Below are 26,177 nucleotides of genomic sequence, written 5' to 3' on the forward strand. Positions count from 1 at the left end.
ATTCCCTTCATACATGCCATTTGCTATTGAAGTCTATCCCATCTCTATTACATTCTGGATTCTGTTGGGACTTTTTTCTTTTGATTGGTTGTTTTTTTGTACTTTATGCCTTTACTTTTTATATCACGGATAGTCTTCTATGTATTAAACAATTCTCATTAATCAAAACCTTGTATAAAAATCAGTCTGAAATTATTTATTGGGTAACTTCGCCAGTAATTTTCCTCCAGAATGACAGTACTCTCAATTTAATATTATCTCTCCTTCAGACAGGTCATTACACACCTTAAATTCTTGTAAGAATCCCCATCTTTTCTAGTTAAACTAGTAATTTCCCATGTAGCAGTGAATCTTCCAGTTCTATCCCACAAGTTAAAAGCTTTAGGACATTAAAGAAAAATGCAATTATAAATAACAATTAAAATAAGAACCGGGACTTGTAAATCTGCATAAATATTTTATTATGTATAAAAGACAACTTACATGGATAGATGCTATATTAAAACAAATCACAGGCTTTCTGTTTCCACGAAAATATTTAAAAAAGCATTTTAGAATACCTCTTCCCTCTTCTACAGTGATATATTACTTAGGGATTGATATCAAGTAGCAAATGTACTGCAACATAGCAATCACTTGTGTTTCTAATGATGCTATGACAATGCAAAAGGAAGGCACCATACAGAATCCAAATTTGGATTCAAGGCTTGGGCTCTTTGGTCCCCAAGTCAACAAAATCAGGCAGAGTTATGGAGCAAAATACTCAATCTACAGACTTTTAAAACAGACCTTGCAAAATATCCCCTTTGGGATGTCAACTGGCTCTGGCAAACAGAATTTTCTTCATACTATTTAGGATGGGGACAATTGGAAAACACAAAGGAAAAGGGAAAAAAAAAGGCATAATGTGCGGCCTTGGAAAACAGCATGAGAAGGCATGCTCATTCAAGGAAAAAACTCCCCACAGATTACCTGGTTTTCTTATAGTAAATATTTATGCCCAATACAGGATTAGCATTCTATATCATAGAATCATAGAATCACCAGGTTGGAAGGGACCCACTGGGTCATCGAGTCCAACCATTCTTAACAGTCCCTAAACCATTCCCGTCAGAACTTCGTCCACCTGTCCCTAAACACCTCCAGGGAAGGTGACTCAACCACCTCCCTGGGCAGCCTATTCCAGTGGCCAATGACCCTTTCCGTGAAAAATTTTTTTCCTGATGTCCAGTCTGAACCTCCCCTGGCGGAGCTTGAGGCCATTCCCCCTTGTCCTGTCCCCTGTCACTTGGGAGAAGAGGCCAGCTCCCTCCTCTCCACAACCTCCTTTCAGGTAGTTGTAGAGAGCAATAAGGTCTCCCCTCAGCCTCCTCTTCTCAAAGGTAAAAGTGACCATGTAAACATTTAATCTTCTCACAGATCAGATCAATTTTGTTTAGTGTCATCATTTTATAAGCAAGATCCATACAAGGGAATTTTTTTTTTGTTTTTCCTTAGACAAGACTTTGAAAAGGCCCTACAAAGAGTAACCAAAATACTACAATAAGATGATTGCAGTAGTTAGCTTTGTGACATTTCATTTAGGCTATTAAAACCACAGTGCGTTATTTAATTTGTAAACTCTTTGACTTCATATAGCTGGATGAGCAAAGAAAATGTTATCATTGTAAAAACTGAGTTGCACAAGTTTTTTCTAACTCTGTAAACTGAAAAGTTTACCATTATCCAAACGTAAACTACCTCACAATTAACAGTCAGAACCTGACATGTAAACACTTAACTTTACATCATTACATAGTTAATCTCATGTTAGGATATGCAGGTTGGAGCATCATTCAAGGCACAACATGGACCCCAGGTATAACGTTTCTCTCAAAATGAGAACATAAGGTTAGTGCAGTGACACTAAAGTTACCTAAAGACTAAAGTACCATGCAAGAAAGACTTTTCTGTTTGTTACCATAAGAAAAAGAAAATAATTTAAAAACCCTTTCAGGTGTTCACTCTTTGTATTAACCACCAGATGGTAAAAAAAAAAAAATCTCCAAATACTTCAGTAGTCGTATTTCCATCCTACAAAAGGCAACTGTGCACCTGCCTGTGGGTTCAGCATGTTACAATGGGAAGTTTCCAGTTCCTACTGTTGAAGAACTGTGAACATAGTTAAGAGTAATATTTTAATTAAATGGTAAAAATATAACAACTACTTCATCCTTATTATTTACACTTGGTTTTGGCATAATATTAGCTAGAATAGTTAAAGTGGTTTGTGTTATTCCACTCATCTTATGCTTTGGTGATAAGGACAATGTCTGGGTTCATAATTCTACAATGTGACATTTAATCTTTAATTTTTAATATTTTTTATTAAAAAAAAAAGAAACATTTTATGGGGATCACGTTTGAAGAAATTTTTTTAATTGCTCTGTATTTCAAGTCTAAACAAAGTCACATAAATTGTTTTTTTTCCATCTTTACTTTTCATATTACTGTATTAATGTCTTAATACACTCAGAGTAACTATTTTTACAGACCAGAGAAAAATTATCTCGAGATTTCAGTGTTAGGTGGAAACTTCCAAAAAAAAACACTAGAGGACAACAAATGGGAAAATGCAAACTCATAAATGCAGCCAATTTTCAATTTTCACATTATATAGTAATCCTCTTGCTCTCAAATAGACTCACTGAATAGCCGACTTTTATGACAAAGCAATGTAACAAAACCATTGAATGATACTGACACATCTGAATTCCAGGTAAAAGGAGATTCCCAGTGCAAGAAGGATTTTTTTTTCAGTATATATTTTCATATATGTAATTATAGTAGAGGTAATTTCTTCAATGTACTGCCAGAACTAAGGCAGAAAATAATACTTGATCGTTCTGCCAAATACCTACAAACCAGATAACAAGTGTGATTAAACATCTGTAAGATGCAAGTCTGTTTCCATGAAAATCACACAAGTATATGCAAAACATGTGAGTCTCACTTTCTGTCAGAAAACCGCACGTTGATCGAGTTTCCAGGAGTCAAAAGTCCATGGGTTTTGGCACGAACTGGTTTGGTTTTGGGAGAAATTTTGATCTCAAAATTCTGAAGCAACTGTAAAGATAAACAGGACAAGTATTAAAAGAGCTGCAAAATTACAAATGAAGATTAGACATTAGAAAAGAGAACAAAACAGATCATCACAAACAAAATTTCTGCTGCCAGTTCTGTGGAGTCTAAGTGCTATGATCCCCACAAAGGAAGGAAAAAGGAGTTGCTGCAATGTGAAGATTATAGTTAAAAGATCTTCCTCTTCTGACTGAGCTGATCCTTTCTGAAGAATTTCCACTAAATTAAATCATCTGAGCTATCAAAGAAACTAAGGTCTCTCTCAAACCTTCTCTATGCGTTTTTGATTTCACATCCTTTAATATAAATCAATATGTGCAATTATAAAACAAAGCAATAAAAGTCCCAATCCCACCATGCACATTTCTCTTCTTGGGCAGAAGGAAACAAAACAAACACGAGACAGCAACTGTTCATTCCACCAAGTGAAACAATCATAACTCACGGAGCTAAATATTATAAGCTGTCCTGAGCAGAATCACTATAATTCAATCACATGGGTTCTTTATACATTAAACCTCTATTACCACATACTTAATGAAACTCATAGAATCAATTGCAATCATAAATCACAGAAATCGCAGGCTAAACAAACTTCAACAGATTCCTCTCACCTGTTTTGAAGCTGAATATAGAATGCTTTAGCTATCTATTCTCAAAAATTTAATAAGAAAATACTGCAACATCCTCAAGTTTTCCTAACATTAAATCTCAAACACTTTTTCCTATAAACTAAGCAATCTTCTCTTATCCTTCTCCTAGTAAGCATGATGAACAATGCATTATTTTTATATACACAACTACCTTTGCGGTGCAACATGTTTGATCAGATTTTCATCTCATTCTTCCCTCTTTCAAATCTCTCATATTTGTTATTCTGTCTTCAGAATTTTCTCCCATTTGACTATATTGTTCTTAAAATGCAGGACCTCGCCAGCAGAACCAGGGAAGTGATTGTGCCACTGTACTCGGCATTGGTGAGGCTGCACCTCAAATACTGTGTTCAGTTTGGGGCCCTTTCCTACAAGAAAGACGTTCGGGTCCTGTGCAGAGAAAAAGCTGGTGAAGGGGCCGGAGAACAAAACTTATGAAGAGCGGCTGAGGGAACTGGAGTTGTTTAGCCTGGAGAAAAGGAGGCTGAGGGGAGACCTTACCATTGACTACAATTGCCTGAAAGGAGGTTGTAGTGAGGTGAGTGTTGGTACCTTCTCCTGAGTGATAGGTGACAGGACGAGAGGGAATGGCTTCAAGTTGTGCCAGGGGAGGTTCAGATTAGACATTAGGAAAAATTCTTCATTGAAAGGTTTCTCAGGCACTGGAACTGCCCAGGGAGGTGGTTGAGTCACCACCCCTGCAGGTGTTTAAAAGACAGGCAGATGAAGTGCTTAGTGATATGATTTAGTAGTGGACACGTATGGTTGGACTCGATGATCTCAAAGGTCTTTTCCAACCTAGCAATTCTATAATTCTATTCTGTAAAATGTAGCGCATAGGGTCGGTCACATACATTATCTAGCTGAGAATCTGCCAGTGTTTGGTAAGACTGAGTAATTTAGCTCCTCTTCCTGACATATAAAATTCTTGTTAATATGCTTAATATACCCAAGAATTCCATTGCCTTGTCAGAATTAGTATCATTACTGTTGACTGATTTTTTACTGTATCGCTCCGGTCTGTTTCTTACCCAGCAGTTGGTCAGCAATTAGTATTTATGCATTTAATTTCTTCTCAAAAGCAGTAACCTGCAACTGTCCTTAGTGAACAATTTTGGGTTGATACTTGAACACATCCATTTTTTCATAATTTATATCCACATTCTCTGATTTTAAGTTAATTCATGTCAGCTTGGTATCCAATGCAAACTCTAAAAGTATTCTATAATTCGTCATTTACACTGTTAATGAAAATACCAGCCTAAATCAACTGCAGGACAGACTTTTACAGAATTTTAATTAAACAACTTCCCAGTTCAACAGCAAGTATTTAACAGCTAATGCCTCCAGCTATTTCTTTTATCCAATCAGTTGCACATGCCTTTTATAGGTACTTCCATCTGGAACAAATTTTATTAATTTAATTATGAGAATAATATATAGGACATGTGGAAATACTTCCCGAAGTCAGAATACATGATTTATTTTATATCCAACTCATTAGGCAAGTGATGAAGTCAAAGAAAGAAATCAGACTGGTCTGACACAATTTCTCATTGATCAGCTCAATGATTCCTGTGTTTCTATTTTTAAATAGCTTAAATATAGTATCGATGCTTGTAAATAGGCGTGTGCTATTTTGTTCTAGTTTCTTTCCAGAAAACAAAAGCCAGGTTTCTATTACTTCCTCGATCCTCCTTCACCAACAGATGTAAGTGTGTTTATTTTATCCAGCCCGCTGAGAGCTATCTCATTCTGAGTTCGGAAAGACAGATGCTAATTGTCTAGAGATTCCTCTAGGAGTTTACTTAAGGAAATTCTAAGGCAAATTCAATCAGGGTTGGATTGAATGCATATAATGGGTCTGAATATTTTATAGTAAAGTAACTAAAAATAGTTTCCAAATATTTGCATTTTGATTGCACAAACTGATCTCAGTATTTGAGTTAAAGGGTGCCTTGTAGATGACAAAAACTGTAGCTGCTGTTGGGAAAGTTTTCTTTATGCTATGAAGCAATGGAAAACAATATTTATCAAATATGTACTAGCTACTTATATAACTATAAATTAAGTACATCTAAAATAATCAAGTTAAAAGAAATAACAGGAAGGGATAGAAAACCACAGAACTTAGAAAAATTCTATTTGTCATAACACCGTGGTCAGTATAAGGATATAAAAACTGTCTTTGTAAGTACTGAATTCTTCATAACTAAAATACTCAAACTGAGCAAGTAACCATTCATACATAAAGAAAGGCTTACAATTTGCTTACAAAAACTTTCTGAACTAAATCCATGTATTTCCTTAACAATCTTACCTGTTGTTTTACTTCATTTGTACTACAAAGGATTTTTCTTCTGCAATGTAGTTTAACTAGTATGCTACATTTCAAGCATGATTATTTTCGGTTTTTAAGCCTTTGCAGGATGAGTATGCTAGACAACACTCCAAAACACGGTAAGATATCCAGAAATGGTATACGTAGAAAAGAATCATACTTTTCTTCTTGTAATGCTGTCACATAGTTCTAACCTGGATCAGTGCAAGATGAATTTCCAGCTCTGCAATTCTTTTTCCTATACAACTTCGAATGCCATAACCAAAGGGGATGGAACCAAAATTGTCTACTCTGTCCAAATTATCTTTCCTCAGCCAGCGCTCAGGTCGGAACTCATTGGCCATTGAGAAATTTTCTTCGCTGTATGAAGTGGTATAGTGACAGAGTGCCAGCTGCGTCTGAGGAAATAAATGACATCTGTATTTAGCTAAATCCAATACACATAAAATAAAAAGTATTTGTAATTACTGTAATCACTGCAATATTAGGTGATAAAAATTAAGTATAGTCGAGTGATTCTAGAAGAAAGAAGGACCTAGAAAATCAGACCCCTTCCTCAGCTAGTCAAACGAAGCAATCTTCAAATTGTTTTAAATGTTGCCAGATATCAGAGAAGCTGCAGTAGGGAAGGAGATGGGAACAAAAGTCATAAGTACTGGGAATTGTCTCAAAAAGACAGTATGAAAGAAAGGGAGAAGAGAGATACAAGGCAGTAGAAAAGGAAAAAAATAAACAGGATGAGAAGGAAAAAATAACCCACCTGGGGGAAAAAAAACAGCAATAACGGATGTGATGATGTTTCCAAACAAATCAAGGAGAGGGAGGGAGGGAAAGAATGTGTGAAATAATATTTAAAATGAGTGTATTAAAAATTAAGAATTCTGACTGTTTTAAAGCTACATGTTGTCATCTGTAATAGAGCCACACAGTTCTACCATGACCTCTGTGTAATCATTCAATAGAATGAAAGAAAGATTCATAAGTCAAAAATTAAATTAAACTCTTTCTACAGATAGAATTTATAGGCAAAGAATTAGAAAACTGCAAGAATAATGATTTTTTTAAAATCAAATTGTAACACCGCACGGAGATGTTATCAAAAGACTCTACTGTCAATAATGCTCAGAACAAGTCATGGTGGTAAATTTGATTTGTGGGTGAGGACACAAATCTAAAAAAACAACATCAACAAGCCAATTCTAAGATCCATTTTTGTCATATAAATGGGTATTATTGAAATATTTTCCTATTAATGCTCTACCTTGACAAAATATTTTGAAACCAATGAAGTGTATATATGTCATAACAAATAACATTTCATACACAGAAATGTAACTGTGTTCTCTGCAGAGGACTGCAATAGAACCTACCCCCTTAGGTATCAAGTATCCTCCAACAATCAAGTCTTTTTGGGTCACTCTTCCATTTCCTGGCAATACTGGGTATAACCTAGAGACAAATATTTATGAGAAGTTCAACAGTAATAATTAATACAACTTAAAAAGTTTAGATCCCAATTTGCATTCACAAATATTCAATATGCATGCAATATGCCTTCACAGCAAAAAGGTTTTTCAGAAGTACAGAAACTTTAGAGATTCAAAGGCCTTGAGTCATGTGTAAGAATATGACTAATATCTGAGAAAATTTAGTTACTAGTAACTGGAAGTTGAGAAATTTGGTTTATGTATTTATTTGCTTTACACATGTACAAACATGCAACCAGCTGGTCAAGCTAGAGACATGTTAGCACTACCAGGAGCTGGAAAAGCCTTGTCGATGCTTTCTCTAAATCCTCTTACTCCTCTCACCTCATTATGAACATTTGGTATAAACATACAAAAAAAGCATGTCACATGCCTTCAATTTAAGTCAAGAAGCTTAAAATTAATGTAGTGGCACTGCAAAGTACCATTTTGTGGGGCGTGGGGGAGGTTGTTACAGCCCATTGTACAGATGTACTTAAAAGGCAAAAAACCAAGCTTTCAGTTACCTACCTTAACAGACATGTCCTACATATGTGATACTACTTCTACCATACTTAAAAACATTAAATATTCTATAAACTATCGTATTTCATTGCCCGGGCATCCTTGGACACAATACTATTACAGTAAATAAAAGCAGAAGCAGAAAACAGGAGTAACAACAACTAAATGTAAACTTCAGAACGGACTCAAAATCCACTACAACTACATAAAATTAATTTTTTTAATTAATTATTGCTACTTACCTCAAGGTTTCTTTCAGCACAGCTCTAATCAAAGGCAATTTGGGGACATCATGAGCAACAGGAACTTGGTTTTTCCCCAGCTTATTGACTATTTCCTCATAAACACGTTGTTGAACCTCAGGGTGTTTTGCCAACAAGTATGTTGCCCAGGACAAAGTAAAAGAAGTCTAAGGAAGAAACCACAACCATCATCATCAAGTCTAACAAGATTAGATTAAAACTAATTTCAAGCCAAGAAAAACAATTGTTTTTCAACTACATGTTTTACATGTTTAAAGTTATAAAACAGACTGGCAATGATTCACATCTGGACTCAATGAGATGTTGTCAGACTTCATCATCCCCTGCTTCATCCCTTTTCCATCTAAAAATCTCTCCCATATCAAAACTTATGCCGTTATTTTCACAGCGATATATTAAAAAGCAACACAAAACCCAAATGCAAACGAAACTACATAAACAATTCTGAAGCACAAAGACCATAAAACAGCACTGGACTAACTTAATTTTCAATACGTTTCACCTTTCTTCCCAATAAAAATATTTCACAGGAAACAAGATAAGAGAACACTACTCGAAACATTACCAATCCTTTTTAAACATATGGTGGTCCCCTCACAGCACCCACACAACAGAATCGACATTGTTCCTATTAAGATCATACCTTATCCTTTGGTAAGGAATGCTATGGCAAAATTGGCACTTTCTATCTCTTGAAAATATCTATTTGACCGACTGAAATTAAGCAATTTACTGAAAGGTTTCTTAAGGAAGCTCAAAGAGGATCTTGTACATTAAACTGGCCCCAAAATGTTAAAATCCTCCCAATTAATGATTGTAAGAATCATCAAGGCCCCAGAAAAAGAGATACTGTGTGAAAAATAATTTAAAAATATTTTGCCTGAAGGAAGAAACAGAACACAAGGCAGAAGATGGTTCAGCTTTGAGCATAAGATAATTTAAAGGGATGCATCATCCAATGCTCTTTCAACTCAGCTGAAAAAAATTACACTTCAGTGCACATTTGGGGTTTAGGAGACACTCTGAGAGCATGAACCCGCTCCATCTGTACCAACACAGAACTAAGAGTATTTCAACTCTTTATTTGTGATTTGTGATATTTACCATTCATTTAACCATGAGCCCCTTTCTTTAAGCTATGTGGATTACAGGGTCTATTCCGTTCAAATACTAGACAGACTCAGGACATTTTGCTCCTAGACAATCAGCACCCAAGACATTTGGGTTAAGAAAATGGCCTTACTTGAGCCGGTTCCCTCACAACCATCACTGAAGGCAAAGTTTCCCATGAAAAATGTATTTTTGGTGTTCCTGATTTAGTGTTGCAGAGAAAGTGACAATGTAATCATTGTTCCTTACCCCTGTTGTTCTTAGTACCTCAGAGCACTTAAGAGAGACAAATTGTAATCTCTACCGTCATTTTCTTGAATTATTTCTAAATGCATTTTTTTCAACTTGTAAAATGAAGACAGACAATCAGTTTCATTTTCTAGGCATGAAGCAGTTTTATTGTCACCTTCTCACGCATTGGCACAACGAATTTTAGGGTTATAAACATGTAGGGGTAAAAAACCCAACTTCTGCAAATGTCTTATTTTGAGCTTACATTTAATATAAATTTAGAATGAAAATTCATCATGATAGTGACCTTTTATGCCTTGTTTTCAAACGGGAATATAATGGTAAAAGTATTATTCTCAGAACCTTTACTTTTTTTCTACTTGTGATGTTGAGTAGCTGTCCCTTGCTAAAACGCAACCCTGCCCTATTCCTCTCAGAGCTCAGAGACGCTGGCAATTGTACCAGCTGTATACAGAACTTCTCCAATATAAACACTGCTTCTCCTCAGGTTCCCAGCTCTTTCATAGCCTCTTAAAAATTAGCACTGTTCCAAGGACAGCCAAAATGTTTTGTAGCCAAAACCTGCCTAAGACTTTGTTGAAAGCTTTTATAATCCTCTAAACTTCTTTAATCTTCTATGATAAAATGAGATCTGAAGTGACAGCAGTAGGAGGAAAAAGGTTCCCTAATTTCTGTCTTGTACTTGGAAATGAGGAAATCAGAAGTACCCTCCTCTCACGAAATGATTGTTGCCAGCTGAGAAAGCTGAGTCAAAGGAAAGAGAAACTCTTGTTGGCATGAACTTGAACACTGTCCTTTTAGTTTAATGACTCTCCCACATACGAAAAATGGAAAATTAAGGGTCTGAAAGATTAGAAAATGAACAGGATAAATAACTGTGCTTTAGTTAGGAACCAAACATAAAAAGCTCTCCAAACTCATAAGCCCTTGGGATATTTAAACAATGGAATCATCTTCAGCACATAAATTATCTTTATATATGCACTTTATTTTGGAATTCAAAAGTATTACTGTTGGGGTTTGTTTTGGTTTGTTTTCTTTAGAAACCTTACAAACTTTCTTAAATCAAAAAGATCTGAATTCAATTACCCAGAGAGGTTTTTTTTTACTTTAAGTCTACTTTACTTTTTTACTTAGTCTTTTCTACTGTAAGACACACATTCAACAAACACAGTCCTACATAGCACTTTCTTTACCATACTCATACAGATTTCAAGAAATTGTTGATTTATAATAATTTACAATAACAGTGTTCAATGATACTCTAGGTAACTCCATATACACTACAATAACTGATTTTTATCTTTTCTTATTCTTCTGATTGTCGTTCTGCAGTCAATGCTAAGCTACACCGATTTCACATGACATGAATGAAGGGAGAGCAAGATATATAGAGGACCGTAACTTTTCTTCAGTAGCTCCAGACAACAAGTCAGAAGAATAAGGAAAGACAGCCACTTAAAATGCTTCACTAGGCAGTAACATACCTCATACGTCAGCCTCATTAACGCTGATCCCCATCACCACAGCTGTTTGCCTCTGACTGACTGCATGTTGCCAGCATAAGCATGGATGACAAACTTATGCTTTACCTACATTAGTGCTGGCCAAACACTCCTCTCCTAATGGACACAAACCAGATATCTGATTCATGATGTGTGCCCCAGTTAATTCAGTCAGTCATATTTAAATATCCTTCACCAAATTCTACGTATGAGTTTATTTATCAATTTTTTTCCCCGCTAACTTTCAGCAGCCTTTTCTATTGTGGTCTCCCACAAATACCAACCTGATATTCAAACCGAGAACAGAAATGAAATTCAAGCCACATGTAAAGTCAACCGCTGCTTTATTCATGTAATAAACTGCGGAACTGACACCCAAATGCTGGGTTCCTGCAAACCACAGCTAGCACAGAACCACGCTGACTTCATTCTAGTAGAGAGATTACACAGTGCTGTAAGTATTTTCTGTCATTTTAAAGATGTAATGGCTTAAACGTCTCAGAAATTGTGTCCTTATAAACAACATAACCTCCCCAGAAAATAGCTGTGAACGGTACTGGTTTACAAAAACAATTGTGCACAAGAAAAATGAAAACAAACTTACCGTGTCCACTCCTGCCAGAAGCATTTCAGTCATATTGGCATAAATCTCTTCCAAAGTAAGTGCCTTGCTCACCAGGAGGTGTGTAAGTAGCCCACCATTCACTGCTTCTCCTCGGTCCAGCTGAGACTGAATAGACTTCAATTTGTTGTCAACATGGATTTGACCTTTAGGATTCAAAGAAAACTGTTAAGCTTCCATTTTTATTTTTCTGCTGGTTCCATTCAGTATTGACATTTCCCCCTTGTGCTACACTACATAGCCATGAAAAGACAAAATATTTGAATCTGTTTTCTCAGGGAAAAGGTAATAGCGTGGCGGCGAAGGTACTCACGGTAAGGAAAGACAGAGCTGACAGGAACCTTGGTAGCTCACTGCATGAGAATGCTGAGCACAAGGAAAGGACACAAGAGACTATATTTTCTGACAGGGAGCGAAAGAAACTCGAGGGGAAGGTTTGAAGCCCACCTGGCTTGTTTTCTCATGACTCTGCAAGAAGTGGTGAACTGTGCAGAGCTTGCTGCAACTCAGCACGCGGGAGCTGCTACAAAATTTTAGCAGCAAGCAGAAGATTAAAGCCACAGAACTGAATCCCACTGAAGACAAAGATGAGGAGCATCAAGTAATAACAAAAACTGAAAAACTTCAGTGAGTGACATTCCGAGAAATTTCACCCACAGACTCGTTTATACTTCAGTGACCACAAAGAGCATCTTCAGCCAAACAAGAGCTTTCAAAACAGGAAAACTCCTCAGACAGTTAATGCCTTGCTGAACAAGCTTACAGAGAAAAAGAACTAGAATCGACATGTTCATTTACGAAACCTACACAAACAAACACATCACATACAGTGATTCTCACCATTTAATTCCTTTTTCACAAAGAGATTAAATAAAAAACAGCATAACAAGTTTCAAACAGTCAAATTCCTCAAGAACTGCTTTTCAGCTGCCGTTAGGATAAAGCTGAAATCTGCTGTTGTTTTTAATCCACAAACGTGATTTATCATGGGAAGTAACTTAAAAGTGCAAGTATGAGAAAGTATGTGTTTCACAGAAAACACACCTGTATCAACATTAAATGGATTCCTTAATGCCTACTGTAGGTACAGATTAATACAAATTAAAAATTAAGCATATTGGGCTTAATTACGTTTGGGAAACTAAGGAGTCTACTCTCAAGAAGTTGTACACAGACCTACTTAGACAAATAGTGCTAATAAAATAAATCTTAAAATGCGTACAGCTCTCTAACATTAGAGAGGGGAAAAAGGGCTCAAGGTTTTTTAAACACTCCAGAATATTAAAAAAAGTAAACTGCAAAGACAGCTCCTTCTTCTCACTTACACGACAGATGATTGACAAAGTAGCCTTAAATGCTTTATTCACAAAAAAAGCCCATATTGTAGTACTGCAGTGTACTTCTGTGTCAACTTATATGCTTGTATATGTATATATATATAGATATATACTTCGCAAAGAGCTGTTAGAATCTCATTTTTTAACTTTCTAGTCAGTTTTAGTGGTGCTTATTTGTCAGAGTGCCTGACCAAAAACTTGCTGAAGTGAACAAAACCACCCTCATTAAAATTTGAGTAGCTTAAGATAAAAGCCTTGGGGAAGAACTCAGACTTGAAGTGAGGACTGGGCACTGAAACAGATGAAGGCAAATAAAGAAACAGCAGTATAACATAGCAGACTATTTAAAGTGTACTGGTAAGAAAAAAAACTCTTTCAGTTGAGTATTTTTTAAAAAATGGTTCCCTTGACCAGTCTGAGTTTAATAGGAAACATACTTCTACCACAATATCTTCTTATCATTTTAGAAGATAAATGCAGCAAGTCCTGTTCAGACAAACACAGAACCTGCAGAAACACAGCTGAACTTTTCTACTACCAGATCTTACTAAATTTGAAGAGTCCGTCCCAGGATCTGCAGAACTCTCTCCAGGGTTTTGGAATAAGTGGACGAAGCCATTTGGGAATAGCACCTGCATACATAGTGGTCTTAAACATACTAAACATCAACTCCAGAGCCTCAATATATTCAACAGTCTGTTGTGGGATGTTGTTTTCCAGGCAGCCCAACCGGCATTCATACAGAACAGTTGCCACACCTGCACACATGAAATCAAAGAATTTGCTATACACATGCATATATACATATTAATAATTTAAGGAATTATAATGCTAACATAACGGAACTACCTTCCAAAACCATTTAGTTGTTACTGCAGTTGGGAACAGATAAAATAGAAATGTAAAACACGGTAAAAAAAAAACCTCAGCTAAACTCTGTAGGCGAGACAGTGCCTACTATGTCAACATGAGAAGGCAGCCAGGAATTCCATCAGAAGCAGAGCAGCCCTCCAGCATGTTTGCTGTGTTTTGCATTGCACTACAAATCCTGAGCTTGCTGTGTTGGCCCCTAAGCATCCAGGGACACAACGAGCCGAATGACATTTCTGGTAACTCCTGATAACGCAGGAGTTTCTAGCAGTGGCTATGCCTTCCTTCGCCCTAACCTGGTAGAAAACGAATAATGAGTACGCATAGAGGGATAAAGAGCTTGCACTCAAAACAGTGACTTCACATCATACAATATGTTCCATGTGTCCCTGAAAAAATGCAGGTGTGTGACACTGTTGCAAGTGACAACATTGATTCCTCTTTTGTTCCTGACTTGCTCTGATTTCCTCTTTTGTCTACAGTATTGCACTGACCCCTACTAGAAATACCATCTTCTCCCGCAAAGAACAGCCCTTTACATAAATTTTTATTCAATTATCCTTATTCTTCTCAACTCTAGACCATTTCTTCAATTTATCAGGTCAATTCTGACTCATCCACTAGTGTCCCTACAATCTCTCAGCTCAGTTTTTATTAAAAAACCCCAAATTATTAAATATTAGACAGAATTCAGTCAGAAACTGCCCTCCTGGAGTTAGCCAAAATGTTCTCTCAGTTTGACAGCAAACCATTTTTCATTACTTTCTGAACACAGGTTGCTACCAAGTTTTCCTCCCAACTTGCAAAATCTAGGTCATATTACCCAATTTATTGATAAAAATATCACATTGCAGTATAAAAAGCATTCCTATTAACAAAATAATCTTATTTAATAATTTTTCCAAAATCCAGTGCGGCAATTAGGTAATTAAAAAAAAAAATTTAGATCATTTCTCAAAGCCATTTGCATCAAATCAAATGTTTTAAAATCAGTTTTGTGCTTTCATATTTATTAATTAGCAGTTTGTCCACACCTTTCCAGGAAATACTAGAATAACTGTTAACTAGCTAATTAGAGTAACTGCTCTTCTAACACTCTATTCTCTTTTTTCTCTATTAAAAAGAGGTACAACAGATATGATGTTCAACCTTGATTTTGCCCTCCATCAAACTATCTATAAATTCTCAAGTATACATACAGATAGGCATTTTAAGTAACTTTTCTTTCACCCTGTTTTTTTCTCCATATTTCTTCTTTATTGATGAAAATAATTCTAAAATCTGGCTATTTTCAATCCCTTTTCCTTCTCAAATTTTCCTCCTTGGCGAGATTTTCTCGCTCTCTCTTGTGTCACTTTTAGCGGTTGGTAATTCTTCTGCATTCTTCTGCTCTTTACAGGTCTTTTCAGAAAAATCTTACTCATCGATTGCCTGAAGAGCTGACAGTGTAAGTTAAATAAAACTGCAATTCATATAGGAAATAAGTGCGTGCCAGGCACAAGTTATAAAAGAAAAGCTAAAAGAATGTGAAGAATTCAAACTAACCCATCAGCTAAAGTGAATCTGTAAGCTCAGAGTTTAAAGCTCCATAGAACGGGTAACTCTTAGTTGAATGCCATTTTTAGACAATGTAGTACAGACTGGGGTTAGTTTTCCAAACAGCCGGACAGACATTTGTTACACATCTTCACAGGTGAGCAATTTGGAAGTTCTTGCAAACCTCAAATTGCTCAGCGGTCCGTCAGCAAGGAGTACCCGTGGTATTTTAAAGGCACTACATACAACAGGTTGTACGCAGTCAGGTAAAGAAACGCACGAAATATGAATCACAATTAGATTTGTATAAGAACTCGGGAAATACTGTACTAGCTGAGGATGGAGTTCATCCCGTTTAGTGTTCCCTCATGAATGGCAGCCAGTGGCAGATGATTTTAAGGCAAGCATAACAGTCCCGCAGTTGTCACATGGAGGCAGGGGAACACAGTATTTTCTCCCACATTAAGTGATGAACAGAATTCAGACACGTGACTCAGTAATTCCTCACTTAGAATTTGGCCAGGTGTTAAATTTGGCCAATGTTGTTAAATTAACGTCTCTTACAAGTCACACTGTTTGAAGGTCAACACTCTTTTTCTTGAGAAATTAATGCAGAAATATGGAGAACTGAACTGCTCAGGGCTTCAATTGTATATTTTAACTATATACTAGCATTTCCGCAGGAATTGTCCATTAATACAAGATATCATCTCTTTGGACTCTACAAAGGAATTCTACTGATTTTCACTGCACTGAGTAGGAAGGTATCTGAATGCAGAATATCGAGATTCCCTTTCAGATTAATCACAATGAGGCAGTAGTCGTATAAAAATACCCAACAATAAGCACACTGGTTTACATCTAGTTACTTTACAGCTGTTATGCAGCCCGGTCTTACCTTCCATTGAATACTTGAAGAAAAGGTTGTTAACATTGGTCACTGTTTCCCCATCATCCTCTTGACTTCTGAGGGTGTGGATTCTTTTAATTAAGTCTGTGATAACTTCATTGACTCCTTCAGAGTAAACAGCCACATCTTCGGGTTTCAGAATTTTTTGCCTCAGTACACTTCTCATTTTTAGCCATTGTTCCCCCTCCCTAGGAGAAATCATCAATGTCTATACACAACTCTCCTTAACAATCATTTGCTGGGTCAGAGCTCCACAATGAAACCGTTCATGATTTTCCAACTCAAATGAAAGCAAGGGATGAAATGAAAACTAAAACTATGGCAATGTATAGTAGGTACTATGCTCCTACATTTTTATTCTCCATTTATTGCATTAAGTTTCAATACTGTAACACATATGTACATTTGTAAGTCAGTGTCTAGTCTGACTGACAGAACTTGTCCACTCAGTGGTCTGAATTTGACAAGCATCTCCGTATTAGTATTTCAGTAGTAGCTAAGACAAGAAATTTGCAAAATTTTCTTATTAAAATTACTTTAAATATATATTTGAATGAATAGTCTGCAAAATTGTTTTTACTTAGAATTGGTGGTAGAATACAAAAGGTAGCATATCCAGAGCTGGCAAATCAACGAACTGAGCTCGTACCATAAATACCATTACTGATAGATCGCTTTCAGTTACCACAGTTCCAAACCTACAAAGTAATAGGCTAGCAGACCTGGCTATAGAGAAACAATTTACAGCTAGATTCTCCTTTAGCTAAGCTAAGTATTGCAATCTTTGGGCTTAAAACTAAAAACCTGAATCATAGCATCTGCATGCTTCATACAAGTGCAGTATTTGGGAACAGCAGTTCCAGGGATAGCTTCCAGTTCCTTATAAAGACAGGCAATCGTCTTTTATGTGCTAATTCTAAATTGCTATGTAAGTACTTCCCATCGAATTCCTTCACCTGGAGCAGTGCTCCTGCTGCAAGGTACAGAAACTCATTGGCCAGCAAAAGAATTCAATCTCTTTACAGACATTTTCTGACTGTCTCTTGATTTAAGATCTCATTTCAGAAAATATCAAGGAACTGTTAGTTTGACTCTGAACTGCAGGTTAAGACTCGAGTCTGCAGTGCACTACAGGATGCCTTTTGCCACCATGTAAGAAACAGGCTGCTCATGAGTCAGGAAATTAGTTTCCCTCTAAATAAACATCCTATGTCAGTGGGGACTGTGAGTAGTTCCCAGTGGAAATTAGCCACACCCACACGCACTGCCAGTTTACGCAAGCTTTAAAGACAGAGAATTCTTATAGAATCAGCCACATAAAAAAAATACGTTCATGGGGATGTACTGCAGTGTGAATCACAGTGACTTCTCTGCATTAATCTACAGAGGAGGCATTTTGGTGAACAAAAAAGCTAAAGCCAACCTGAGCCAACAAATTAATAGAGCACAGTGCCAGCTGGATGCAACAGTCTAGATCTTAAGCAATAAAAGCACATTTGAGCAGTGTTAGGCCAAAGTTAGTGAGCCCTGTTCTGTAATAGTGCTTCCAGGTAAGCGAGTCGGCTCAGACATCTCTGATACACATTCCCCAAGAAAGTTTTATGCAAGGTAGCTCACTCCACATTCAAACCATCACCCTCCCTTTGAAAATTCACAGCAGACCAGACAATTCACCGTAAATCGTTGCCCTCTTCCCCCTCCTGGACATACACATTACTCCATACAGAAAAGCCTGAATTCCCAGGTGACCTTCAGAGAACCACTAAAATTTTACAAGAAAACCTGGAAAACTAAGGAGTAAAAGCACTTACGCAGAAATAAGTCCAGTGGCTCTTCCTCGTAAGTCTCTGTATTCCTGCCAGGACTCCATGTTGGCTCTTTGTGGTGCTCTGCCTTCTGCCCGGAGGACTTGAGCAACCATATCGCGATCTGCAATGGATACAACAAACTGGGGACCAAAGTGAGACTTGAAGATCTTTCCATATTCCTGAGTGTGCTTTTGCTATAATATCGCCAACAAAGAGAAACAGAAGTGAACTGTTACTAAGGAAAGATAACACACATGGAAAATGACAATTTGTCACACAGTGAATGAGTCTGTCACATCTAGAACTCGACCCCCAGCCTCCCAGCCAAGGAATGGTTTGAATCGTCAGGAGAAAATGCCTAAGCATTACTGGGAAATATTTGCGAGGCAAATCGAGAGGTCACACCGTTCAGGACCTCTGACTGAAAAGACCCAAAGCACTAAGGCACAAAGCATGAGTGAAACCAAATATTGAGAAGATGAAAAGATTTGGGGCACTTGAAAACACTCCTCTTCAGATCAAACAGTTTAGAAAGAATGTCTGAAAAAATGAAGAACATAGAGGTAAATGAGGTGAAATTAACAATATAATACCAAGTTATAATAATACAGTTTTAATGTCTTTTGTAAATAAAGAATTCCCCTATCCATTCTATTCTTCCTAAGAAAAAAGAACATAAAACAAACAACTCATAAATTTCTCACATCTAACCAAGGACAATGAAAGGACAGCAGCCTAGTGAGAAACTGAATTTTGGGACATCTTCATCAGCAGTGAACGTTAGAATTGGTTCTGTGAAAGGAAGGAAAAGCTGAGGTCTCATTCCTGTAGTGAGGTTTATTTAGTGGCTGATCCAAAAGTTTTATGATTCAAGGTGGAGGCAAGCGACAGGCAACTAAGAAAGAGTACTGGAAAACTTTAATTTATGTATTAAAAGAAAGACAAAGTTTTTCCGGTAAGATTGTGCTGTCACTGTCACGTAAAATCTTACTGATTATTTCAAACAAGTTTCATTTGAAATGAAACACGCAGTTCCCAGGAATTCATTCGGAATAGACACACACTGTCATTTTAGGGGGAAAAAACCCAAAACTGCAAAGGAGCTGTTAAAGAGATATTTTAGGACTTCTGATTTAAAAGCCTTTATTTCAGGTTAAAGTAGCAAGACGAGCTAAACTGACCAAAGTTTAACTTTGACACGCTACTTTCACCTAATCTGAAGACATCTGCTTGCAGAGTTATGTTCATTACAAATCCAAGATGTTTGATACATCTCCACCAGTGAAAGTGTTGTGCTGACCCAAGATTAACTTGCAAGAAATATTTTTTTCATCAGTCTTGGTTACAGAGATGAATTGTTTAACTGCCAATAATAAGTTTAAGATACATGAATCATTCTTCAGCATATGGTACCAAGTGCTTACAAAAAAATGTAACTCTTTTTGCCTGGTTTCCAAAAAAAACAAGAGTTGTGCAATTGTGGTCTCTGCCAGTCTCCTCTTAGCTACTCTTGGAACACAACAGCCAATTTCAGTCAAGTTTAACAGAGAGTTAAAGGTCTCCTGTAATTATATTCTTACCATTTTCAAAAATCAGCATCTGGATTCAAATTAGACATGCATATTAGTCATCCTAAAAATGTATGAGGGGAATGCTACAGTAGGAACTGGAATTCAACTGCTATCATTTCTGCTTGGGCTGCTGCTAACCAAACACCACATGCAGACCAGCGTACGAACAAGCAATCCCAAAACCCTAAATATTTCTTGCTCCAGAGATATTTTAAGGATATTGAAATTGAACTTGGAGAGAATTGAAAGCATGAGTCTTTAAAGGAAAGCACGAGTTGGGAGATAAGTGCTGCAAGAGAAAGGTAGTGGGGCGAGGGGGATGCGGGTCAACAGTCACAGAAAAACAGGTTCAACAAATTTTGCTATTTATGGATCAGCTTGTTTTTTCCACTGATGGTGAGGTTTACATGGGAGCACAAACTTCAACAGAAAATAAATCAAGTGGCAAGCTATCCAATCAAACAAATGAAATACTAGTCTTAAACCAGAAACAGACAAGGACAAGGTATTTAGACATCTCTTGCATTCAACGGAATGATGTTCAGTGTATGAGCTTCATATTTAAAGAAATGCCTGGAATTTCTCTTCCGTATATTCTGTCACAACATAGGTTTTCTTTCCCTTGTTCCAAATCTTTAAAATATTACACTTTCATGTCTCACATACCACTCTCACACCAGACATTCTTTCACACATCATAAATTCAAACTGACAGCATCCAAACCCTCCCCCCTCACCTTTCTTTTCTTTACACTTGCATAGCGCTGATGAGACAAAGGAGATCTAAACCCAGCAAATTAAAAGTACTTCTCCTTTGTCATAATTGCTGTAGGCATTACTGCTTTGGCCAGGACTAACTGGAATCATGTTACTGAGAACAGAACCTCCTTTGTGAAAAAGCACTCGGCTTCCCCACCCCTTCTGCATATAGCGCACGAATATTTGTGTGCGCTGAAGGACATCATTTAAGTAGCTGTACTGTTACCAGAGGGTTTCAGTAATTCATTCCTGATGTTCACTGTATTGTTAAATTTAACAGACTGTTATTAATCCAGCTAATGCCTATTTGCGTCCAGCATGTATGCAAGCAGGGCATCTGTGATTTGTAAAGTGACTTTTGAGACTCCAAACAGAATAAAAACTAGTCTCATATTACACCTCCTCCTTGTCCTCTCTCCTGCTTTCCTTCCTATGAATAACATTCATTAAAGAAGAAAATTCCCGTATCAGCTAGCGGTTGTGAAAAGCATCCACTGTTAAGGCTGTCTATTATTCCTTTTAACATATGAATAATTTTCACTGGTTTGACTGTGAAAGAACAGCGAAAGCTCGAATTTGAGTATTACAATATTACTGTAAGCACTTCTCAAAATCTGAGCGCCACTGCAGAGTTAGAGGAAAAAAAAGAAATGTAATGCAACAAAAAGGCTCAGCAGTCACAGTTTCATCTGCATGTGTTTTGATTAGCAAGTCATTAGGCTGAGCAATTCATCATGGCCCATCTATCTTGGCTGCCATCAAACACAGCGTAGACCTAACGCTTCTTTGTAGAAATCTCAATAGCAAATACGACAAAGACAGATGTGGTTTAATTTATTTATTTTTGTGTTTCCTGCCTCTTTCTGGTGTTTTTAGGCCTTTTGTAAATCCTGACTTTCAAGTGTCGATCCTCAAACCATTTAAAGTTCTGCCCTGTTACGGTTGGTTTCCCTTTTCTGTTTTTACTTCCCTCTCTTTGATTTTTTTTCTTTATTATTTCAGTGGTTTTCCGGCAGCGAACCTCTCGGGGTTCTCTGTGAAGCCCTGGGAAAGGTCCCCCAGAAAAGCAAAATAACCAACGCCACCCTTGAGACCCGCAGGGGCCCCGGAAAGCGTTCGGGACACACAACGGAGGAGGGGTGGAACCCAGTGCTTCGCTCCCGCAGACACCGGGGCTCCCTGCGGAGCCGCTCACCGCCCGCAGCCCCGGGGGGGCACAGCGATGGCTTTTTAAGAACGGACCCCACACGTTTGGTCCGGTAACCAAAAAAATAACTGCTCCCGGGGCAGAGAGAGGCCGCGGGGAGCGATGTGCGGAGCAGCGCGCAGCGAGGACGCTGCTCCGCCCGGGTCCGCGGTTCTTTTCCCACCGCCCTCCGTGCTCCGGAGCAGCCAGGGTGACACGGGCCGCTCTCTGCCCTCCGCCCACCCCCCCATCACCCCCGCAGCCTCCCCTCCCCCTCGGGGCTGTGCTGGGGGCGGGGGGGGCAGCGCCCGGGGAGGGGACAGTGACAGTGCGGGGGGGACAGCATCGGTGCCTGTGCAGGAGGCGGCAGAGGCGGCAGCGCCCGCGGAGGGAATGGTGACCACGGGGCGGGGGCGGGGCAGCACCGGTGTCTGTGCCGGGGGATGCGGGAGGGTCCGCGCCCGCGGACGGGACAGTGACACCGCATCAGTGTCCGTGCGGAGGGAGGCAGCGCGGGCGGAGCCGCGGGGCGGGGGGGAAGCATCGCCCGGGGAGAGCACAACGACCACGCGGGGGGGGGGGGGGGGGGCAGCAGCGGTGTCCGTGCCGGGGGATGCGGGGGGGCAGCGCCGGGGGCACCGCGGGCAGGTTCCGAAGCGCCCGCCCCGGGGCGGGGAGCAGCGCACCCGCCGGGACCCGCGCGTCGGTGTGAGCGGAGGCCGCGCTGGGGAGACAAAATGGTCTCTGGGCTCCGCGGGGGCTGAGCGGGGGGATACGGGGAAAAACGCCGGGGGCCGCGGCTCGGGGCGCCGCCACCGCCTTCACCTTCGGGGCGGGCGCTGCGGGGAGAGCCACCGCTCCCGGCTCCGCCAAAGCCGTGTGGGGGCGTCCGGGCTCGGGGCGGTGGGTTCGCTCTCAGCCCGAGGCGCGGAGCTGGGAGGGCTCGGAGCGCGGGGTGCGGGACCCCCGAGGAGGGGACGGGGCGGCGGGCTGCCAGCCCCTCGCCCGCACAGCAACGCCGAGAGCGGGGGGCGGAGGAAGGAATAAATCGTTCTGTGAAGGGAATGAATTAGATTCGGGGGTCCCTCTGCAGCCCGCGGGCTGCGGCGCGGCGGGAGCGGAGCGGGAGAACTCGGCGCTGGAGCGAAAAAAAAAAAACCAAACCCCGAGCGGTACCTGAATCTCGTGGATGCGGCCGAAGCCGTCCTTCCAGAAGAACTCGTAGAGGTTGTAGAGAGTGTTGGGCCCCGGCATTTCTTGCAGGCTCTTGACCCTGCCCCGGCGGCGCCGCGGCAGCGCGGGCTGATCGCCTCCTTTGTCCCGGGGCGAGCGGGCGAGAAGCGCCCGGGAGAGGCGGCGCTCGGGCTCCCGCGGCTGCCGGCAGCCCAGCGCCAGCACCCGGCTGAGCAGCGACATGCCTCCGTGCCGGGAGGGTCCCCTTCGGCTCCGGCAGCTGCTGCTTATTCGGCTGCTCTTTCCTCGCCGCCTGCTTTAACTTGCACCAGCCGCGCTCCCCCGAAGCCGCGCCGCACCAGCATCGGCTTACACAGACCATTATTTAACGCTCCCTCCCCTGGGGCTGGAGGAGGGGGTGGGTCTGGGGTGAGACTCGAATAGAACGAACCTATTATTTCGTATAATTCAAATCAGATAAATTTACCCATTAAGCATGCAGCCGAAGTTTAGTTTTCCCCCCTCTTTTCCCCGTTGGTTTAGCAAAAAGCTCACATAAAGATTATCCCATCTTTCTCCTTCGTTAAAAAGGTGGGTTTAGGGCTTTTTTTTTTCCTGTAGCATTACTTTATTCCCGTATGTTAGGAAACACACTGTTTTCTGTGCGAAGTTCTCCTAGCACCATTCAGCATCCCATAATAGGTGGAGAACACATCTGTATCCACAGACAAAGCTCAGTGGTTTTAGACAGTTCATATAAATCACAGCATTCATGGCAGAGGGGTTGGAACTAGATGATCCTTAAGGTCCCTTCCAACCCTAACTGTTCTACGATTCCATCCAGGGATGTTGTGTTGCAGAACGATTTCTCTTTTGGACTGGATATACCCCATAAGCAGCTCACATCGACCTTTGTAGAAAAGAACCAGTGCCCTGTAACTGTGTAGTTTTTCACCACTTCCCCCCATTTTGGCCCTGTAGGTCTGTAATTACACACTGAGAATTTGAGCTCCAACCTGCATATCCGTTTGTTTTGCAGTTTCAAAAGTGTTTGTCTTCATACCTATTTCTGTACTGAAGATGCTTATGATAATCTGTAAAATGTTGATCAGTTTCAGAAACCATGTGGAAGAGACTGCTTCGGTTTTAGCAGGATCAGAAGCTCAGGTAAAACTTGAGGACAAAGGAAAGTCTCAGGGAAGATCCACATTTCCACAACTTAGTTATGAATAAAATGTTGGAAAATAAGTCTAGCGAGCATCAAAGTTATTTGCCTGTGTTTTCCTTCTGTTTATTTTTCTACATTTATATTTTTGAGGCCACAATCCAATTAAGATTTGTGCACGTGCTTTATTTTATCATTGATAACTCCACTGAAATAAATGTACTTATGAAATTAGACATGTGCATCAATCTTTGTAGATACAGCAGTAAATATTACAGGAATAAAAGGCAGACGGTAAACAGTCTTAAAATCTTTGAAGTATGTATCGGTTTAGGCTGAAATGTCTTTAAATCAGCTCCATCATACTTGAAAGCATCCAGAGAACAGGAACAGAAAAAAAAATATTTTTTAAAATTACATAAGGAGGAGGTTGAGAGAATTATTTCATTTGGGAAAGATGACTACCAGGACTGTGACAACAGCCTACAGATATGTTCATCTGTTGTTAAGAAAAGATACATGTCAGAGAGAGAAGACAAAAGATAACGGGCTTAGCTTGTGGCTCCAGATCTCTTGACAAGATTTTCAGGTAGCCAGCATTGCTATCTCAGATATTTTTGGGATATCTCTTAGGTATTTCAGAAAGCCAAGGTATCTCAGGAGATTATGTAACTGCTACCACTGAACTTTCTAAGAACAGGTTTGAGAAACAGCAGTCAGGCACATCTGGGTAGACCGTGGTTGAGGTTACCTCTGGAGTTTCCCTTTTCCTCCTACATTTCTACATGGTTTAGCTATGTTACTTCTCTAATATTTACCTAAAGATGCTTTGAGGGACAGTTACTCGGAGAATAAAGACTTAGGGGGAAAATACGAAAACCAGAAGGCGAGTGTGAAATTCAGAACAAGTTTATCATCATACATAAATGAAAGGCTAATTCCGTATCTCCCTTACAGACAGTGGAGGACAAGAACGAGGGCTATCTCCCAGAGCAAGTAGATGCATTAGATGTCTGCAGGAGGACCTAAGCCCAGAATATTTATTTGTTCAACAGGAAAGATGGATGCAAGTCCTAGAACGTGCAAAGAACAATCCAAGGTATCAAAATTATCTGCACTACCTAATTATATTAGCCATATTCTAAGAACAATAACCTCAAAACATTAAAGCTGTTGAACGAAAGATGCCCCTAGATTTTAAATCAACAAATAGAAAGGAAAGAATATGAATTCACTTTGTAATGAACACCAATATAGTCCCGTAGCTATAAAGATTAAAGGTTATATCAGAATTAAAAAAAAATCTTAGTACTAATAATTCAAAAATTTTTTGTTTTTAAATTTATGCAGCAGTTCTCCGTCTTTAAAAAAAAATCCTCATATTCCAATTTCTAGATTGATAGAGGGAATATATGCACCCTTCCTAAAAGCTGCTGCTCACAGCTATCAGTACAGGAGGTATTCTTTCTATCATTTTAAAGTCATACACCATTAAGTGTATCTGCTTCTCTTAATAGACTAGCGAATTAAACTCAGATACGTTATGCTGTAAAAGCCACAGTTTTGCAACTAGCAGTAGCTTCTTCTGGTTGTACATTTTTGCAGTTAATTCCGTGTTTAGATATTCACTTTTTTTTTTCCCACTATTGCCTCTTTCCCATGAAAACCATTGTAGGAGCAAACATTTCTAGCCAAGCTACTTGAAAAAGAGTTTCAGAAGTTTTGTCTTGTAAGTACTTCACCAAAAGAGTACCTGTTTTCCCTCTCAGGAATTTCTGAAGACGCCAGCAGTCCCAGCATAGGAAATGTGTTGTATAACCCCACTTTCACTCAGTCTTCCAAGCAGTTTACTTCTTGTTAGATTTTCATTCGTTTGTTGGAACTAAAATGGTCTGAAACACAGACCCCATTCAAAATAAACAGGTAAACACTCAGAGAATATGGGTTTTCAGTAAAACAGGGAGCAGGAGACAGCACTAATCACCCCCACGCCATTCACTTCAGG

At 39.3% G+C, this 26,177-nt stretch overlaps 1 protein-coding gene across 4 annotated transcripts; it reads right to left on the reverse strand.

Annotated features, from left to right (window-relative positions):
- Positions 1 to 518: 518 nt before the first annotated feature.
- On the reverse strand, positions 519 to 24,333 carry LOC104056203 (cytochrome P450 27C1). 4 transcript variants are annotated; one of them, XM_054070199.1, is made up of 9 exons: positions 23,011 to 24,333; positions 18,322 to 18,439; positions 16,499 to 16,698; positions 13,743 to 13,952; positions 11,840 to 12,003; positions 8,348 to 8,514; positions 7,485 to 7,563; positions 6,309 to 6,512; positions 519 to 3,105 (listed from the first exon to the last, which is right to left on the reverse strand). In XM_054070199.1, exons 1-9 carry the CDS (start codon positions 23,387 to 23,389, stop codon positions 2,989 to 2,991), a joined length of 1,638 nt encoding a protein of 545 aa, XP_053926174.1. In that variant the 5' UTR covers positions 23,390 to 24,333; the 3' UTR covers positions 519 to 2,988. The 4 variants fall into 4 exon arrangements, 3 of the variants coding, with proteins under 3 accessions (XP_053926174.1, XP_009555734.2, XP_053926175.1); XM_009557439.2 differs by having other exon boundaries at positions 18,322 to 18,512; positions 23,011 to 23,374; XR_008450439.1 differs by having other exon boundaries at positions 2,973 to 3,105; positions 6,094 to 6,512.
- Positions 24,334 to 26,177: the final 1,844 nt, after the last annotated feature.

The sequence above is a fragment of the Cuculus canorus genome, chromosome 6 (genome assembly GCF_017976375.1).
Source record: "Cuculus canorus isolate bCucCan1 chromosome 6, bCucCan1.pri, whole genome shotgun sequence".
NCBI classification, from domain to species: domain Eukaryota; kingdom Metazoa; phylum Chordata; class Aves; order Cuculiformes; family Cuculidae; genus Cuculus; species Cuculus canorus.

What these genes read in the sequence shown, in the direction of transcription:
- LOC104056203 (XM_054070199.1), bottom strand. Translation starts at nt 23,389, where the DNA reads ATGGTCTGTGTAAGCCGATGCTGGTGCGGCGCGGCTTCGGGGGAGCGC. An exon ending in GCCGCATCCACGAGATTCAG is followed by an intron (nt 18,440 to 23,010) that starts GTACCGCTCGGG and finishes TATCCATTGCAG; the next exon opens with ATCGCGATATGGTTGCTCAA. An exon ending in GTGCTGAAAGAAACCTTGAG is followed by an intron (nt 7,564 to 8,347) that starts GTAAGTAGCAAT and finishes ATTTGTCTCTAG; the next exon opens with GTTATACCCAGTATTGCCAG.